Raw genomic sequence first — 20,782 nt, 5'->3', positions numbered from 1 at the left:
ATTAACCGGTAATTTGTATTTAGCAAAGCACATTTGCACTTTATGTTCCTGACTCCCCCCCCATTACCATTACATTTTGCATGTATTTATATATTCATGTGTTGTTTCCCAATAGAACTTGAAGACCTTGAGAAGTAAGAGTTTTATTTTTGACTTTTTAATTGCCAGCACACTGCACATAGTAGGCACTTGTAGTGCTTCTTGACTGAAAAAATCTTGGGATTGTTTTCAGAAAGAACAAACTTTTAGTTCTAAAAAGTGAGTAAAATAAGCTACAAAATGAACTAAACAGATGAAGATAATGGACACTGGACCCTGGGCAAGGATAATTTGAACTCTGTTGCCAATTATTTTTATCACTTATGTATCAGATGGGTCTGTTTTGGTCATGTGATAGGAAATAACTTGGTTTTTCTATTCAACGTCAAATTGGGAAACAAAATTGTTAAATCATAATTTTTCCTGCATTAGATTTTCTCTAGAAAATAGGTATACTCTGGAAAACTGATAGATTAATCAGTATTAGCTGTTTTTCAAATGTTGAGGCTATTTAACCTTTTCTGATAAAAAAAAAAAGCATGCTTTTTTCAGGAGTTTTTGTTGATATTGTTTTTGTTGACTTTTATTATTGTGGCTTGGAACCTTTTATGGGTTCATAAGCCAGATTTAGTGTTGGACAGAAGTAAATGTTAGGTCTCTGAACTTTATTGCATTGTGTTTCAACGTTTTTATTTTATTTTTTTATGGGAAATAAGATCAGTGTATCTCCTACTAGGTTTATAAAGCTGAAAAGTTTCTAATGTGACTTGAAACACTGGGAAGATGACCAGGTGGTAGTGCATGCCTATAATACCTATTACTGGGCAAGCTGACATGATAGTTCATTTGAGTTGCTGTAGAGCTAGAACTAATCTAGTATCCACCAGGTTTCTCCCACTCCCTGGGCTATCAGGAGGCCTAAGGTGGGATGGACTAATCCATATCCTGAAAAATGGAGCCAGTTAAAACTTATCTATCAATCAGAATTGGAATCCGTGTGGACATAACCACTGCACTTACAACCTGGGCTACATGGGGAGGTTCAGTCTCAAGAAAAAAAGAAACCTAGGGAGGGAGTAGAAATTCAAGGTATTGGGATAGCTCAGTGGATTGAGAGACAGGCCCTTCCCATTCTTCTACTTTGGAACTAATACACAGTATTGATTCCAAGATGGAAGGTAAGGGTTTAAAAAAAATAAATTTGAGGTATTATTTGTATTGATTAATAATAATACTTGGAACTTCTGTTTTGCTCCCTGGTTTTTTTATGGAAAATAGGTTGTTTTCATGTAAGTGCAAAGCACAATATATAATTTTTTTAAAAATCCTTATCTTCCATCTTAGAATCTATACTCTGTAGGCCTGGCTCTTAATCCACTGAGCCACTTAGCTGCTCCCCAGAATATATGATTGAAAAAAACGTTAAGGTGAAAAATTTTTATGTGATTATTGTTTTCATAGATTTAGTGAGCTCTCTAAAATCAGCATTGTAATTGAGTGTGTGAAAATGTTGTGGGTTTATTTTTTTATCTTTATTTCATCATTATGGAGAACTTGTTTACTAACAACCAGCTGTAATTTTTGTTGACAAATTATATGTATTTCCTACCCCCCCTTTAAAAAAAAACTCTTTCCATCTTAGAATCAATACTGTTTATTGATCTCAAAACATAAGAACTGTAAGGACTAGGCAGTGGGGATTCAGTGATTTGTCCAGAGTCACACAGCTAGGAAATGCCTAAGATAAGATTTGAACCCAGAACCTCCTATCTCTGGGCCTGACTTTCAGTCCCCTAACTATCCATATTCTCCCTTCTTAATTTTCTCTTGTTGACTTTTTTTAACTGTTTTTTTTTTCTTTTCCTCAGACCAAAACCACCCTTTCATGGTTGTTACTGTACTATATGTTTTGTGTCCCATCATTTGACTGTAAGCTTCCTAAGGATGAATATTAATAAAAATATTTGTGTCCCTAGCACTCATTACTATGCCTGACACAGTGCTTTTCATTAATTTATTTGTTACTTGGATTTTGGTTTAGATCTATGATCTCAGTGAGGCCCAAGGAAAATGACCTTTGCACTGGAAGTGACAGAACAAAATAATTAACAGACAATTGATACTCAAAATAAATAAGGAGTTAGTAAGAGAGCCCTAGTTGCCCTCTATGAATTCAACTCACCTCTGGTACTGAACTGACATATGTGATTTCTTGAGTCCCATTTAGTGATATTTGAAAGATCATGGAAAAGAAGACAAATGTATTGATTTAAAAAAAAAAAAAAAACCCTTACCTTCCACCTTGGAATCAATATTATGTATTGGCTCCAAGGCAGAAGAATGGTAAGGGATAGGCAATGGGGATTAAATGACTTGCCCAGGGTCACACAGCTGGGAAGTGTCTGAGGCTAGATTTGAACCCAGCACCCCCATCTCTAGACCTGGCTCTCAATCCACTGAACTACCCAACTGCCCCCAAATATATTGATTTTCAAAAAAGGAAAAGGAACAGAATCTGCAAACCATAGGCCAATGAATTAAAGTTTGATTCTTAGGGAAATGAAAGAATTAATTGCTAAAGAGTTATATTAGGAACATATGGAAAAAAGTATGATTACAAAATTCAGCATTGCTTCATTAAATCAGCTAAGGGGGCACAGTGTCTAGAGGAAGGCCTAAATATGAGTTTTGTCTCAGATACTAACTAGCTTTATGACCCCAGGAAAGTTATTTGACCTCTCTCAGACTCAGTTTTGTCATCTGAAAATGAGAATGACAATAGCAACCACCTTCCAGGTTATTGTGAAGATCAAATGAGATAATATTTGTAAAACGTTTTATAAACCCTAAAGCACAGTATAAATGTTAGGTATTCTCAAGAACAAGTCATTAGGATTAATTTCATTTTCTTTTTTGACAGTATTACTAAAGTGGTAGATGAGGGAAATGCTGTGAATATAGTTTATCTAGGTTTTAGCAAAGATTTTGATAAGGCTTCTCATACTGTTTTCTTGGGGAGATGGATCTGAAAAGATAGATTCATAATTGGACTGAAAATAATTGTCAATGGTTTTGTCATTGAGGCAGGAAGGCTCCAGGGCAGTGCTCCATGAATCTGTACTTGGCTCTGTGCTATTTAACATTTTTTTAAGATGGAATGATCATCAACATTTCAGGTAATATAAAACTGGAGAGATAGTTAAATGTGCTGAATGATAGTCAAGATCCCCAAAAGATCCTGGCAGACTAAAAAACTAGGCTGAATATAAGAAGATAAAATTCAATAGATAGAGGAGGCATGGTTAGACAGTAGTTTTGAAAAAGATGTGGCTTTGGTGGATTGCAACCTCAGTATGAATCAGTATTCATAATACTGTGCTATAAATATGGTGCTATAAAAGCTAATGTGATCTTGGGTTGTTTTAGTGAGACATGGCTTCCAGTAACAGGGAAGTGATATTCCAACTATACCCTGATCTAGTCAAATTTGTGTTTGTGTTCAGTTCTGATTATCACATTTTAAGGAGAACATTGATAAACTGGAAGGCATCTGGGCTGATGAAGGATATGGGGTGAATGACATATGAAAATTAGTTGAAGGAATTGGGAATGTTTGGGCTAAAACTGTCATAGGAAGAAGAGTTTATTTAGTTTGGTTCTTTTTTGCCCCAAAAAGGCAAGAATGAGGAGCAATGAGTGGAAATTGCAAAGAAGTAAAATTAGGTTCAATGGCAGGAAACTCTCAGTCCTCAAATGGACTGCTTTAAGAACTGGTAGGTTCTCCTTCCTTGGAGATTTTCATTCGTCTACTGTTTTATGGACTAGGTGACCACTAATATCCCTTCCAGGTTGCAAATTTTGTGATTTGGGTAAGATAATGTTTTACCAAGGCAGATTATCAACTATTCTTCAATCTATAGTTTTAAAGAATTGAATCTTAGTATGCAAGAGGATGAGTGGTTTGTTTAGGGTCATATAGCTAATATGTGTGTGTGAGAGGCAAGACCTGAACTTAGGTCCACACTATATCCACTACCATATTGACCCTTGTCAAGTACCATCACTCTTGATGTGCCTGTCTCTGGTTTGGGTCTGCTATTAAATATAAATGCAAAATATCATACTTGGAACTTCAAAACTAACTTGTTTTTTAGTCTCAGATGAACCAGTTAACAAAGAATTAGATGTAGATTTACTTGAAAGGGAACCTAAACTTTTCAGGGGTTCTTTGAGCCCCTATATTGAAACTACAAAGCCTTAGGTCTTTCCTTTTCCCCTCCCCTAATACTTGAGGGATTTATTAGAAGTCTATCAAGAATTTTCTGTTTGATTCAGAGGAAAGCCATTCAAATTTGGGTTGTGTCCCCTTTGGATCTAAGTCTTAGAGAAGATTTCTTTGTGAAGTTTAGAGGTAGACCCCCCCCAAATCAAGAAAACTTTGAGATTAATGTATTGGATATATATTTTAAAAGACAAGCTACACATAATAGATTGGTGACTTCTTAAACTGTCTTCAGGTTGTTCTTTTTTATTTATAGAAACATTTGATTATTGATGTTGGTCAAATTCGAAGTAATTTTTTAAAATAAAAAAAAATTCCTTCCTATCTTTGTATTAGTGAGAAAGGAAGAATAATCAACATTTTTGGAAAGGTAAATTTTCCTTTACTACATGGTTTTGGGAGGAGCATTATTAATTTGTATATCATGTTCCATCAATTTCTTAGTAAAAGTAACAAATGGAAAGTTGTAATAGTTAGTTTATTTTCTACAGTTTGACAATATGATCTCTCAGGCCATTGTTTGGTCTTGGATGTTGGTGTTCCTTTGGTTCAGATTTGCCTTTTTCTCTATGGAGTGTTATTATTAACAAGGACTCTATGAAGGTCAAGCCAGTAGAAAGAAACTTTTCCCTTGGATAGTCAGTGTTTGTTCCGTTTAATTGGATCACATGCAGTAACTATGCAGTCTGGATTGTCTACAGAAAGTTTCAGTTTTCTGTAACTGAGGAGGGTGGTGATGTGGCTCAGAGAGGTAGATGTATATGTGCCTTGTATACATACATACATATATATATATATATATATATATATATATATATATATATATGTATTGCTACCATAAATAAAAAATTTTGCAAAAAGTTTCTGATGTAGAATGTGTTATATTTTAATGTAAATTTTTGTCATGAGTTGAAAGTAAGCTTGTCAATTTATAGCAGCATACTAAAAGTATTGTGCTATGACAGAGGGAGGCATTTTTTCTGTGAGAGCCTCTATTTTAAGTCTTTCACAATTTAATCTGAAAATTCAATGCCTTGTTATAATTTTAATTTTATTCTCATCTTCAGAGGGATTGTTTGAGTTAGTTATTTAGAAGACTGGGAAATGTTAGTAGGAAAGGGAAATGATAGACTATTGATTGGGTAGTTATTTTCCTTGGATTTATGCTCAGCTAGTACCTGGGAACTTACTTTTCCATCTTGAGTTTTTTTTTGGATAAGCCTTGGAACCATTGAGAGCTCATGTGGCATAGTGGGTAAGAGAGCTGGCTTCTGAGTCAGGAGTACTTGTATTCAAGTTTCGCCTCTGACACATTGTGACACTAGGTGAGTCATTTAATTTTAGTAATCTAGGAAACGCTTTAAAATTGTAAGTTGCAGGGAAGGGCATTGACCTGAATTACTATAAGAAGTTCTACGTTGGGAGCTCCCGGTCAGTGAAATCTTAGATCCTATTCATATGCAGAGAACTATTATTAATTACTATTAGTTATTTTCAGAAAATAGTGACTTAGTAAGCATTTTACTAGTACTAGGCTTTCACAGAGAGTGAAAATGCTCCCTGCCCTCAAGGAGTTCATATTCTAATGAGTGCTCTATAATAACATGCTCTAAACTTGTGTACATTTAAGATATCTGCAGTATAAATGGAAAATATCAGAAGACCAAGAAAGGTCACTTTTACAAGGTGAGATTTGAGCTGAGTCTTGAGGAAACCCAGGTGGCAAAGATATTGAGGGAGTGCATTCCAGGCACCTGGGATAGCCAGTGAAAAGTCATGAAGTCAGGAGGGGGTGTATCTTGTGTGAAGAACAGCAAGATGGTCAGTATTGTTGAATCATAGAGGGATGCATATGGAGAAGAGTGAAATATAAGGAGATTGAAAAAGTAGGAAGCAACCAGATTATGAGGAGCTTTAAAAGCCAGAGGGTTTTATGCAGTAGAGAGGTGATTTGGTCAGACCTGAGCTTTAAGAAAATCACTGGAAGCTAAGTGGAAGATAGGTTGGAATGTGAAGAGACATGAGTCAGGGAGAACAACTGGGAAGCTGTTGCAGTAGTCCAGGTATAAAATGATGAGGGCCTACACCAGGAAGATGGCTGTGTGAACAAAAAGAAGGAGATGTACAAGAAAGATGTTATGAAGGCACTGGCCTATATTGATCAAACTAGGTGACAATATAAGGAACAAGTGAGAATGGGGAGTCAAGAATGACTAATAAGTCTCGAATCTGGTTAATTGGGAGAATGGTGACATCCCCCACAGAAATAGGGAAGTTTAGATTAGGGAAGTATCTGGGAAGGATGCCGGGGTGGGGGTGGGGGGATCTAATGATCAGTTTTTAGTATATTGAGGTTTGAAACATCTAGTGGACAATTGGAGATATGAAACTAGAAGTCACTAGAGAGGTTAGGATTAGATAAATAAATCTGACAATTATCTGCATAGAGATGATAATTGAACACATGCTTATAGATGAGATTGCCAAGCAAGATAGTATAGAGCAGGAATTCTTAACTTTTTTATGCATTTAGAAACATAATTCTAAGGATCCATAGACTTCAAACTTTAAAAGAATCCATATATAAAATAAAATGATATAGATTACAAAGAAAACCAATTTTTTTTGACATTTTAAAAAGTAATTTAATTTTAATTTTTTTCCAAGTATTTTAATGACTTTCATGTAGGGGAGTGATTAAATTTGTTCTATTAGGCCCCGTGAAGTATATTAGGAGCAATGGTATAGAAGTTTCAGAGGAAAATTTAAGATAAGCCATGAAAATAGACCTTTCCAAAAGTGGTATGGGCTATCTCAGAAAGTAGTATGTTTCCTGTTGTTATGTGTCCTCTTTTTTTTAAATTTTATTTAGTAGATTTAGAACATTATTCCTTGGTTACAAGAATCATATTCTATCCCTCCCTCCCCTACCCCCACCCTTTCTGTTGCCCATGCGCAATTCTACTGGGTATTACATATGTCCTTGATCAGAACTTATTTCCATGTTGTTGATGTTCATTTAGAGTCTACATCCCCAATCATATCCTCCTTGACCCATGTAGTCAAGCAGTTGTAGGAAAACCAATTTTATTGAAATAAAGATGGGATTTTTTCCCCATCCTAGTCCATGAACCCCCTGAAAACTATCCATGTATCATTTGAATGTTCATGGACCCCATATTAAGAATCTTTGGTATGGAGGGAGAAGAGAAGACCCTGGACAGATTTTTGGGGACATGCACTGTTAGTGGGCATGACCTGGAGGAAGATCTAGCAAAGGAGACTGAGGAATAGTCAGACAGGTAAGAGAAGAACCAGGAGAGAACAATGTCATGAAAACTGAGAAAGAAAGGTATTCAGGAGATGATTAGCACTCATAGTGTGTGGTTTCTCTTTGTCTCCTTTTTTAATCTCTGGTATTAAACATCACTACAGTGGTACTTTTCAGAGAATTGTATTGATCTAATCCTTTCTTCTCTTCTGATTTTAGATGGAAATCATACGGTATAGAGTGTTTGGGTGACATCTACTTGGCAGATCTTCAAGAAACTCTGGTACTTGGTTTTTATTTTATTTATTGTGGTGTTTAACTGTGATGAATATTAGTAGGTTGTCCTACCCTTTTATCATGTCTATTAAAAATCAAATGTAAATATATGTCAGATTGAATTGCATGCCAGCTTGCAGGGGTGGGGTGGGGGGGCGGCAGGAAGAAGGGAGGGAAACAATTTGAATCATGAAATTTTATGTGGAAATTTGCCCTCAAAAAAAATGAATGAATGAATGAATGAATGAATGAATGAATGAATGAATGAATGAATGAATGAAATGTAACAATCAATCAAAGATACAATCAAAGTAGAGCTTGATAAAAATGAAATCACAGGTCTAGACTGGGGAAAAAACAAATTCATAATGCCCAGAGTAAGTCGTTGGAAAGGAGAGCTAAGTGAACTGGTGGGTATTCTTTGTAATTTGTATACAGATCTTTCTAGTGCTATGAAATAAAGAAGGTTGGTAACTTTTAGGTTCCTAACTCTGAAGTTATAAGCATTAGGGAATTGTGCATCGAGTGTGATGATTTTCTTATTTAGATGATAACTAACAATAGAACATTTGCAGAAAAATAAAAGATTTGTTGTATTCTGCCACCAGAGATTTAAATTTAGATTATTTGCTATACTTATAACTTTTGGGGTTTTTTCTAGGTCAGTAGTCACTTTCTTTTCATATATAATTACCCATAGCATTCAATTCTATAAATGTGAAAGTTTGATGTTTTTTGGAATCTACTTTTTTGATTTATATCCTTTGATATAAGAAAACAATATAAGTATATTTAGTGTTCTTTCTCACTCTCATTCTCACAATTAACTTGTTGTTCAAGGACTGAATATGCAACTAGTAGATTATCTAGATCTTTTGCCTGACAAGCCCATAAGCACCTTAAGTGAAAAAAAGAGAAAGGAGACATTCCAATCATTTTGGCATTGATGTTGGAGGAGGTTCATTAGAGACCTGTGACTTTCATTTATCCATGTAACCTTCCACCAACTTCACAGAAAATGTTGAATGTGGAATAAAAATCCAGTGCTTTTTTTCTTTTGGATGTAGTGATGGGCAAGAATTCTGATCCTTAAAATGCCACCTCTGTTAATATCACATGCAGAAGTAGTCATAATAGGTATTTGGGGAGTATATCTGGCTGACCCTAATTTGCTGTCTCTGTGGGCTGCCTATTGTGTGGGATAAACTTTTCCTTTGTTCCTCAGGGTGCTGTGTCCCATTCATTTGATAGTCCTTGAGAGTAGGGACATTCTATGAGAATTTGTTACCTTGAGATGTTTTGGACCAGTATATTTTCCCATTCTTTACCCTTCATTTTAAATTGCCCAGATCTTATTATCTTTACCTCCCAAAGGAAGAAATTGTAATGGACTAACTCTAGCTTTCACTGATCTAGAAAAACAGCATTTTGTTGAAAGCATGACATAGAACTAGTACAGTTATTATTGCCAGGCAATAACACCTCTCCTGAAATCAAAGGACATGCTCAGTGTTTTCTGGTTTCAGTGTTTTCATTTCAATAAATATTTGAGTTGACCTTGACACTTCTGATATGGGAGATAGCTTCCTAGACAAGAATGACAGTAATTCTGTTGGGTTGGGGATAATGAAGCCGTTTCCACTATAATTTTATATGGAAAAAAAAGTTAACACTTTTTTTCTTTTCCTCCCTTAGAAGACAGAAGTACCTAATGAATTTGAGACAGAAGTAAAGTTTGGGGGGAGGGGGGAAGACAGCAACTGCTTTCCTGATCTGCAACTTGGCAGGACACTAAAATGTCTGTGGACATGAATAGCCAGGGATCTGACAGCAATGAAGAGGACTATGACCCAAATTGTGAGGAAGAAGATGAAGAAGAGGATGAGGACCCTGGAGATATAGAGGATTATTATGAGGGAGTAGCAAATGATGTTGAGCAACAGGGAGCAGATGCCTTCGATCCAGAGGAATACCAGTTTACCTGCCTGACTTACAAGGAGTCAGAGGGCACCCTGAACGAGCACATGGCCAACTTAGCCACTATGTTAAAGGTGAGCAAAATTGCTGATTTAAAGAATTACGTCTTCCTTCCTTCTTTTCTTTTCTTCCTTTCTTTTTCTTCTTTTCATCCTTCTTTCCTTTCCTTCCCTCCTTCCTTCCTTCCTTCTCTCCTTTCCTCCCTTCCTATCTTGTTTCTAAAATGCAAAGGGGGCAGGGATGGGTAGAGGCTATTTAAAACAAAGTAAAATTAGTCTGGATCTTAGAGATGAAATTCTCATATGGATTAAGAAAATTCCAGATTAAGTGAAGGGTTTTTGTGGGTTTTCTAGTTCTTGTCACAAAGTGGAGGTAGCTAGGTTTAAACATCTTTTGGAATATATATCTTGTATTCATGATGTGCTCAAGTTATTTTGTTTAAAATTTGGAGAAGGAAAAAAGTAAAGAAAACAGAACTATATAAGGCATTTGAAGAATCAAATGGATTATAATTTGTTTCAGAAGGTGAGGGATACTATTTGTTAAGAGCTAAGAAATGATTAGTTTAAAACATCCCTACACAAATCCTCCACCCCATTGTTTATGAGTGACTAATAATAGATTTTGTTAGCTCTCATTGCCCTGAAAAATTATAAGCACTAGACTGATGATCTCATTTGTTTCATGTAACAATGACTAATATTTATTGTTAGGAGAGTTCTACTTCTGACAAATCAGTCTTAGTAATAAATCTTAAGAGGAAACTAGCTTTCCAAACTCCTTGTACTACATTTGGTATTTTAGAGTACATAATTGAGATTTAAAGAGTAAAATGTTTTATATTGGTACCTCTGTAAAGTCTGTAAAGATTAAAATTTAGGGGAGACTGAGGCAGGTAGAAATTAGTTTCTCTCTGCAAGGAGTATTATATTTTTATGAGGTTTATTAAAGATTAAAGATTAAAGAAAATACAGGATAAGAAAACACGTGCCTAGGCCAGAGAGGCCTAGACAAGATAATCTCACATCATGGAAGAGAGGCCTCTGCCCCAAAATGGAAGTCCAAAAAGAGCCCGAGCCTATTCACAACCAGGTTTAAATACCTTCTCGATCTTGGCCCATGTGAGAATTCAGTGAGATTACAGGGCATTCTGGGGATTGAAGTCCTGGATTCGTGTCTATTTTTTACAAGTCATAGCTTAAGGCTTTTGCTAGCCTTGGTGCTTAGATCTTTAGGGTCATTTAGAAAAGTTCCTAGCTTGTGCCTGCTTACTCCTCTATCAATGTGGACAATTCTTTGAAAGTGAAGGAGTACCTCTATATATGTCCTGCCACTTACATAATTTAAGCATTGCAGGTTTTCCCTGGTGTACTCAATTTAGAGAAGAGGTTCAGAATTCCTGAAAGGAATATTCTTAGTGAACACCATTCTTATCACTGTTGAACTGAAAAGTATGGGGTGTTGCAGATATTTGATGTGGTGAATAGAGAGCTGGCATAGGAGCCAGCAAGACATGGCTTCAAGTTCTGCCTCTGACTTACATTTTTGGTGTGATATTTTGGGTCAATGTTTTAGGCAACTTGCTCTGATTATGGGTTGTGGAGAAGGTGTCTTGGAAGCTTTTGAATTCCATGGTGAATAAGATTTTGAAAATAGTGGTCTTTGCCCCACCCTGCCCACCACAAATTAAAAGCTATTTCAGCTCTCTACTTTTAGGTTATTGCCAGGATGAAGAATGATGTGAATGAAGGTCTATAAGGGAAGTAAACTGGCTGATTGTGCTAAAAATCTTCTTATCCTTAGGTTATAAATCCCCTATTCCTGATTCTTGAGAGCCTTGTGCTCAAAATAAATCTTATTTTGGCTGAGCAGACTTGGTACGTCTAGAATTTTGGTGCTTTATATGTACTTTATTCCCTACAGAGAATAATTGTCTTCTGTGCTTTTCTAAATCTTGTCTACCTTCATAGGATAGCTCAAGGACCTCTTCCTCCCTGTTCTATTCCAGGCCTAATTCATACCAGTCTAATGATTCAGCCTGGACATGTAAATGTGGTAAAGTACTTTTAAACCATAAAATGTAATGAAGGTAGTGAGAGAAAGCAGAATACAATTTCTGGTGAAATTAAAATAAAACATTATGCTCCCTTTTTTCTTGGCGTTCTCTACAGCACCCACTGTGCAATGGACAGCTTTTCTGCTCCCTTGAAAGGGAAATTAGCCCCATCTACTTAAAATTGGTGCTTATAGCAGTATAAAAGACACTTATAGCAGTGTCTTTCTTCTAAAACATAGCACTTAGTCTTTAACTATTATTTGGAAATTAATTCTATATTGCTTTGTTACTTTTCTTTTGGATATTCCCATTTTATTAACATAAGTGCTTTAGCTCTCCAGCTAGATTGATTACTTTTTGGTTTTCCCTGTAAAGGTAGCATAGTGCTGGGTAAGTGTAAGCATTCAGAAAGTACATGTTATGGGATGGTAGAAAGAAGACTGGAACCAAAATACTGGAGTTTGAAACTTAACCCTGCTTCTTCTTACCTGTGTTACTTTAGGCAAGTCACTTAACATTTAACTTGGGTCTTAGTTTCCTCATCTGTAAAATGAGGGAATTGGCTCGTGGGGTAGAATCTTCTAAATTCCAAGAGTTTATTACTAATGGCCACTGATTCCCTGCGGTTGGTTCCTCTTGTTATTTACATACTCATATCCTAGATTGTTGTTCAAATTGAAGTTTGGAAATTGTTGGTCTGATCTAGAGCTGGAAGGAACCTCACAAGGCCATCTATTCTAACCTCTTCGTTTTATAGTTGAAGAAAGGATGTTAAGTGACTCGTCCAAGGTTACACAGATTGTAAATACCAGAAGCGGGAGTCGGATACATTTCTTCTGACATGTACTTGTTCCACTGCTTCCCTGGTTACCAGAACAGGTTGAGATTTAATTATTTAAAATCATTCAGATGAAGAACCATACAAATATCTGGTCCAATCTTCTCATTTTACAGTCTCAAGAGATTATATAGATTGTAAGTAGCAGAGGTGGGATTTAAACCGACCTTCCCAAACTTTAAATCTAGCTCTATTTTCTATTGAGTAAACCTCTCCTGGCACAACTGACACCTGGTGAACTTTGTCTTCCTAAGTTTCAGATTACAGAAATCTAGTGTTCCATGTGTGCCAACCCCCCCCCCCCTTTAAAATTTTTTATTTATTTATCTTTAAAACCTTACCTTCTATTTTAGTATCAATTCTAAGAAAGAAGAGTGACAAGGGCTAAGCAATCAGAGTTAAGTGACTTGCCCGGGGTCCCATTGCTTGCGTATAGATTTGAACGCAGGTCCTCCTGACTCTAAGCCTCTGGTGCTCTATCCACTGTGCTACCTAGCTGCACCATGTCTCCCTTTTCTTTTAATGATGAAGAAAGGGAGGTGGGTCAGACAAAGAAGAAGGATTGAAGAAGCTTGACAAAGGGGAGACAGAAGATTGAAGACTAGCAGTAGATGGAAGAAAGGAATAAATAAGGTAAAAAGAGAAATAGATTTGGAGTTCAAGGTGGGCAAAGATACTTTCTTTAACTTGTTAAGCACCCATTCCAGATCAACTCATACCCAAGAAAGGTATAAATATAGCTAAATATATATAGGTAAATATAGTTCATTTTCTGCCCATGTTTATTGGTGTTTTGTGAACTTGGATAGTGAGGGACTCTAGAGACATCCTTAGGAAGACTAGGCAAAATCAGCTTTCTGAAGGAGAAAATACCAAGGATCACAGTGTGAAGTGAGGAATTTGAGATATGGAGGTTGATAAAGCTTGCTTCCTCAAAGAAATTGGCTGGCTATTGTGAAATTTGGCTAGCAGCAGCTGGGAGGCTCAGTGTATTGAGAGCCAGGCCCAAAGATGGAAGGTCCTGGATTCAAATTTGCTCTCAGACACTTCCTAGCTGTGTGACCCTGGACAAGTCACTTAACCCCCATTGCCTAGCCTTTACCACTCTTCTACCTTGGAACCAATCCACAATATTAATTCTAACACAGAAGGTATGGGTTAAATTTTTTTTTCCAAAATAGTATTTTATGAACCTCTTTCAAATACTGCATGTGTGATTTTAAGTTTGTAGACGCATGAATTTTCTTTTTAATGTGCTTACTTTTCAGAGTATGTTTGTTTGGAACCAAGAGCTAATAACAGTGAACTATTTCATCATTGTGTGTTAACAGTTTTTTTAAGGATTGGGTCTATAGCCAGTATTGGTATGTGAAATGCTACGTTTAAATAGGGCAGAAGTATTTAGAAAATATTCTATTGTTTAACCATATAGGAGACTTTAAAGAAAATTAGTCATCTAGTTGTAGTACACGAAATATTATAATTCTTTCATAAATGTGATCTTCATATTATCAGTAATTTTTATCATGGTTTATAGGAACAGGAAGGCCCTTTCATTCAGTAAGGACTGACTGACAGCTCTGACATTTATCACAAGTGTGCAGTAATTTATTCATGAAGAAATTTCAAAATCATCCAGTGAGGCCTTGAATGTAATAGCACTATTTAAAAAAAAAAAACAAACCCTTATCTTCTGTCTTAGTATCAATTCTAGAAAGTTGGGTAAAGAAAGCAGCTTGAACAAAAGGACACCAGAGCATGTTATTTGTAAGGAATAATAGGTGGAAAGGGTAATGTGTTTAGAAAGTGAGATAGTAGTTTAAATGAAGTCATATTCAGAGGTTCTTAAAGAACAGGTTGTAATATTTGGCCTTTATTTAAAAACAATGACATTCTTGAGGAATAATGTGAAGTTATATATCCCACTCTTTATTACTCTTCTCTGAATTAGATAGCTCATAAGAGTATATTATTGTGGATTTCTGAATAAGATGATAGTAGAGTCAGCTAGCCCACCTCTTATTTGACAAATGAGCAAATATAGAACCTCTTCGCCTTAGTCTCATTTCATTTTTGGCAATAATGGATGCCTAGTTTTATCCAGATGACACTTCATCCCTGACTATCTTCTCTGATAATAGTGCCTCCTTTTCTTGTGAGGAAAATTGAAAGAATTGAGGAGTTTGTGAAAACTAAGTGAACCCCACTGACTCCATCTTGTGACTTAATTCTGGAGCTAGTTTTAGTGCCCTTTCTGTTCAATTATAGCCCTAATCCAAATTCTTGAGGGAATTGGGAGAAAATTTTATTGCACTGCTTGAACCTACCTCTGCGTGGTTGGGAAACTGGACTACCTGTACCTGCTGTTTAGAGACCCTTAACTAAGGACGTAGGTTATGTTGACCAGTGGTAGTCAGATCCTAAGATTGATGTAAGGAGTTTTCTCATAATTGAACATCTCAAGCAATCCATGTCTTAACTAGCTTCATACTGATCAATCAGTTATTTTTTTTTCATGTTCCTTTGATTGTTTACAGATACTTGGGAAGGAGTGGGATACTTGTTTTCCTGAATTCAAGGAATTGCATCTATTTACTCTCTCTCCCTCTCAACTTGGAAAGCCAATAATCTTTCATCCAATTAGAAATCAGATTTCCTAATGTTGTAGCGTTTCCTTTAAATTAACTGAGGAGGGGTTGGTTCTGTATGTTGGACAATTGTTATGAATTTCTGGATAAATCAATGTACTTGGAAGATCAAACTTAGTTTTTCCTCAATTGTTTCATCTTTTGCTAGTTACATTTTCATTTCTCCTATCACACTGAATAAATAGAAGTATGTTTGTTTCTTGTTTCTCATAACCACTTCTGAACTGTTCCTTTTCCACTATCAGTCAGCAACCTTTTTTCCTTTGAAATTTCCACTTTCTGTTTTACTGACTAGAATAATTCCTTGTTTATACTGCCTAGTGGTATCCTGATCTCAAGAGACATTTCTCCCTTCTTTTTTAAGGAATTTAGTACCTGGTACATAGTACATACTCAACATCAACCTCTTCATATTCAAGTACTTTTACATGTTGATGTCCCCATTACTATTCTGGCCTCCTACTTCATTTGCCTTCCTTACTTCCTTCTTCTATCTTAGCCACCCATAGGAATGGTTGTGTTCTTAGATCTGCCTTTTATGCATAACTACTGTCACTTTGATCTTGAAATCTGAAATTCCTCTTTGGTCCTAACATCTTCACCTCTCTCTCTCTTTTGAACCTCTTTTTTTATGCTTATTGTGGCTTTCTGAAATCTGTCCCTTTCCTGATCCTTTTGTCCATTACCCTTGCTCTTCATAGTCTTGATTCTATTGTGGAACAGTTCAGCTTTGTAGTATTTGTGATTCTTGTATCCTTTACTCTTTTTTTCCTATCACCACCCCTACCTTACTGACTGTCAGCCTTGAAACCATCTATCTTCTCTTTTAGTCCTGTGCTTCTGAAAGCTATTGGAGAAAGTCATATAACCATGCCAACTGGGCCCATTACAAATTTATATCCTTTCATTTAATCAACGCCCTTACTGCTACATGGAAATCTTTTTTATTATTCCCTGATTGATTCTCTATACCCACAGCTTTTAATTCCAGACCATTTCTTTTCTCCTAAATATTCCCCTCAATATTTTTTGCCCCTTCCTCTCAACAGAGGACCTTACTTTCTACTTACTAAGAATATAGAGACCATCCAACACTTCTTTTCCTTTAAAACCCTTACCTTATATCTTGGAATCAATATTATGTGTTAGTTCTAAGGGAGAAGAATGGTAAGGGCTAGGCAGTGGGGGTTAAATGACTTGCCCAGGATCATACAGCTAGGAAGACCAGATTTGAACCCAGGACCTCCTATCTCCAGGTCTTCCTGTTTCTACTCAGTCACCTAGCTGCTCTACTAAAATGATATTCTGAAGACACAGGTCTGACCATGTCACTTCTTTCAGAAGTATTCATTAGCTCCCTATTGCACTTAGGATAAAATAAAATGTTCTCAACTTAAAATTTAATGCCTTCTGTAATCTAGTTCCCATTTGCCTTTCCAGACTGGTTTTTGGGACAGCTAGGTGGCACAGTGGATAGAATGCTAGGTCTAGAGTTGGGAAAACCTGGTTTCAAATCTGGCATCAGCTCCTTCCTAGTTCTGTTACTCTGTTAAAGTCACTTAACCTAGTTTGCCTAGCCCTTGCCCTTCTTAGAATTAAAAAAAAAAAGTTATTTCATATTACTTCTCTTAACAAACTTTGTTCAAGTTCCAGGGATATATTGGCATAAACTCAGCATTTTACCTCCATACATTATGTAGGGTGTCCTCTATACCTGGAATGTGTTCTTCTTCATTTTCACCTCTTTAAAAGACAACAGGCTTCCTTCAAGGCTCAATTTGAGAGTCACCACCTATGCGAAAATTTTCCTATTTCCCTCAGTTAATTTTTTCTCCTTTAGTTTAACTTATATATCCATGCTTGTATGCATGTAGAATATAAGGCCTTTGAGAGCAGGGATTGCCTTTGCTTTTTTCTTTCTTGCACTGAATTGAATGTTTATTGAATTGTGAAGTAGATTTCTCAAGTTCACACTAGTTGTAAATGGCAGAGACTATTTGAATTATTCTACTGTGTCTTCTTTTGCATTCTGATACACATTTAACCTAAAGCATCTACTTAAATCTGAATTGATCTATAGTCTCGGATTATAGATTCAGCGTTGGAGATAAATATAAAACAAAATCTTGAAAATATTAAGATTTTCTTTTAGTTTCTCTTTTTCTAGCATGAATTTTGCTGATATGTAACAAATTTTACAAGAGCTCATTTCTATGGTGATTTCTGACTGAACTGTGGTAAAATGGAAAAATTGTTCTCTAGAATATTCTCTCTTGCCACATGCTCTTCATAAGGCTCATTCTCATAATGATTTACTGAACTTAGGTGAAATGGAAAAATTGTTTTCTAGTATGCCCTGTCTTGCCACATTCTCTTTATAAGATGTTTTTAACTCTGTTATAATTTCCTTATTTTCATTTCCACTAAACATTTTTACCACCTGTGGACCAATTGCAACTACAATTACTTCTGGCCATAACTTTCAAAGAGAAAATCTAGCCTTCTAAGTGCAAGCAGAATGACCTGTGAGAATGGACAGCATAACGGTATTTCCATGTTCAGTCATCTGGTTTTTATGTCATTTCTCTGTGATGCAATAAGAAACCTTAATATGATGGCGCCTTTTATGTATGTAGCTCTTTTCTATGATGATAAGCTCAAAGAATGTGTGTGTTAAGGAGAGACTGGTCAGTTGTTCTTAGTGAATTTTCCCTGTTGCCAGTATTAGCTGATTCTAGATTTAAGTTTCATATCCACATGTCTAGGAAGTCACAGATTGTGACTTCTTGTGAGTGAACTACTGACTTGGCACAAGATTACAAGTCTTTTCCAAATAGAGGTTAAATTCCTGTGATTCAGAAGTGGCTACTTCTTACCATATGTTGGGCCTATCTAAACTGTCCTTACCCCAAGTGTGAGAATGGGTAGTGCCTTATGAAAGGTGGGGGTGGGGGTGGGTCAAAAATGTTGGATCAGACTTTGAGGGCAACTGCAGTACTGGAATTTTCCTTCTCTTGCCAGCTTCAAAAGGTCATCATCATGAACAACTTCTGAGTGTCCACCGTATCCATGGTGTTGTACTTGGCATATTCACTGCTTTCCAGAGAAGATATTTTTACTTAATTGCAAATTTGAATCCTGAGATATTCCTGTATTTACCAGTTGTGTAACAGACTAGAAATATAAAACCTGTTTTTAATTTTTTGATTGCTATATTTTGTTTTGTTACAACAGCCATTTTACACACATGCATTCACTCAATCTGTGTTCCCCCAGAAAGGAGGGAGTGTCTTTAATTTTGAAAGTTTGGTGCTAATTTTGATGAGTTTTGTTGCCTCTTCTTTGGCTTGTATCACATTGTGTAATGGGTCATTGTGTACATTATTCTTTTGTCTTTGCTTTTTTCAATCTCTATCATTTTTATGCAAGTAGTGTGTTTTTCTGAATTTGTCACCTTATATATTGCATAGTAAAATTCATATATGTTTAGTCATTTCTTCATTGTTGGGCATGTATTTTGTTTCCAACTTCAGAAATATCTTAAATGATCTCTCTAAAACTTTTAGCACTTTTATTCCATTCCTTTCTTAGCCACATGGACTTCATTTCCTATTGTTTGTGCAATGGTTCTACTTTCCCATTTTCAGTGATTGAAAATGGGCAACAAGGTGGCACAGTAGATTGAGAGTATTGGGCCTGGAATTCAGGAAGGCCTGAGTTCAAATCTAGCCTCAGACACTTATTAACTGTGGGATCGTGAGCAAGTCACTCAATCTTTCTGTTTCAATTTTTTCATCTATAAAATGGGAATGATAATAATAGCATCTACCTGTCAGAGTTTTTGTGAGGATCAAATGAGATGATAATTATATATAAAACACTTAGTACATTGCCTGGTACGTTATCTAAATGGTAGCTATCATTATTATTTAGAATTAAGTATGAGCAAGTAAATTATTGTCCATCTTCTCATATCTGTGTTTATTCTCCTGGGCCATCTTTTTCCTCTATACAACAGAGAACAAAAGGGGGGTGGGGGTAAAAGACAAGTGAAATGTAATTTTAGGTAAAGAAGTGGAATATAGACATTACCATTTTTGTCTTTAGTAAATCCGGGCCTGGATTAAAGTGGCACTTATAACACTGGAATATTTGGTTGTCTTTTGTTATTTAGCTAATTTACTTAACTAATTTGAAGGCAGACCATCTGCCTGCCTTTGTTAAATGTTGAAAAACTTTTGTGTCCAGACGTAACATCCCTTAATTCCACTGGGAAAGGTTTGAGAGAGAAAAACTTAGCTCAGCATGTATTATGGAAGAAGGTTGCAGGGAGGGGTTGAGAGTGAAGGAAAGCATCAAGGAATGAGGTGTGCAGGGCAGTATCTTATTTTCTCTCCAGATAGTTCTCACAGAACATCAAAGACCCTCATGTTAAAAAGTAAGTACAAGTATTTAAATGTGAAATTACTAAATGCAATTTGCTTGTTAATTAAAGAAAATAATATAGAGTATGTGTGGGACATAATGTCCAGAAATTTTGCTTTGTGTGGTATGCTTGAAGTGGGCATTCCACTCTAGGACGTGGTTTCTGTGTAGTATCATTTTGCTGGCATTTGGGAAGACTAACCCAAAGAAATCAAGCTGCTTATTTTCTTTGCACCAACAGGATCTGACTATCCGAGGCAGCCTGGTACAATGGAAGAGTGCTGCATTTGGATTCAGAAGACCTAGGCTTGTGTACTTTAAAATGAGGGGCTTGGAACTAAAGTGCCTTCTAGCTCTTAATCTATGAATAAGTGTCCAAAGCAAAATGTAGTTGTTTTCAATTTTGATAGTGAATAGCTTAGCTTCAAAAATTGGCATGGGTAGCATTAATCTCTTATAAAAGCATTATGTGTTGATTCTTTAATGAATGAATTTTACTTCACCAAATAAGTAGTAGTTCACTGGTATTTCAATATCATTTAAAGGAGATATAATTTGTCAAGATTCATTATTTCATTGGTGTGAATTTGTTCTTTACTGCTACAGATTACAGTTCCTTCACATAAATCTTTATAGCTGGTCTTCATGACTTGCTCTGACTGAAAAAAAATTAATCACCTAGCAGCCAATCTGCTACGGATACATTTCAAATTTAGCTAGGCTAAGCTACTGATACCTCACTGAGATGTGAAGGTGACTTTGGGTTTTATACTATACAAGCTCTGGCAAATCTTACCATGTTGACTTTATGGCCCAGAAGAAGACTCTACCGGAAACCAGTTAATCAAGTCAGCAAATACTTGTTCATTCATTTTTTGCCTATTTATTTTTAGATTTGAAAATTTTTTATTTAATTAATTGATTTAGAATATTTTTCCATGGTTACATGATTCATGTTTTTCCCTTCCTT

The 20,782-nt window shown here is 36.0% G+C and overlaps 1 protein-coding gene across 1 annotated transcript in view; it reads left to right on the top strand.

The window, feature by feature from the left end:
- The window catches only part of ARIH2 (ariadne RBR E3 ubiquitin protein ligase 2), a 66,682-nt gene that overhangs the window by 1,064 nt on the left and 44,836 nt on the right, over positions 1-20,782 (top strand). The window contains exons 2-3 of the mRNA XM_056805089.1: positions 7,812-7,875; positions 9,564-9,919. Of these exons, the coding sequence (XP_056661067.1) occupies positions 9,665-9,919 (255 nt within the window). The 5' untranslated portion in view covers positions 7,812-7,875; positions 9,564-9,664. The remainder of the gene's footprint in view (positions 1-7,811; positions 7,876-9,563; positions 9,920-20,782) is intronic.

The sequence above is a fragment of the Monodelphis domestica genome, chromosome 7, assembly GCF_027887165.1.
Source record: "Monodelphis domestica isolate mMonDom1 chromosome 7, mMonDom1.pri, whole genome shotgun sequence".
In the NCBI taxonomy this organism is placed as follows: Eukaryota; Metazoa; Chordata; class Mammalia; order Didelphimorphia; family Didelphidae; genus Monodelphis; species Monodelphis domestica.
This window is presented reverse-complemented; position numbering and strand designations above follow the sequence as displayed.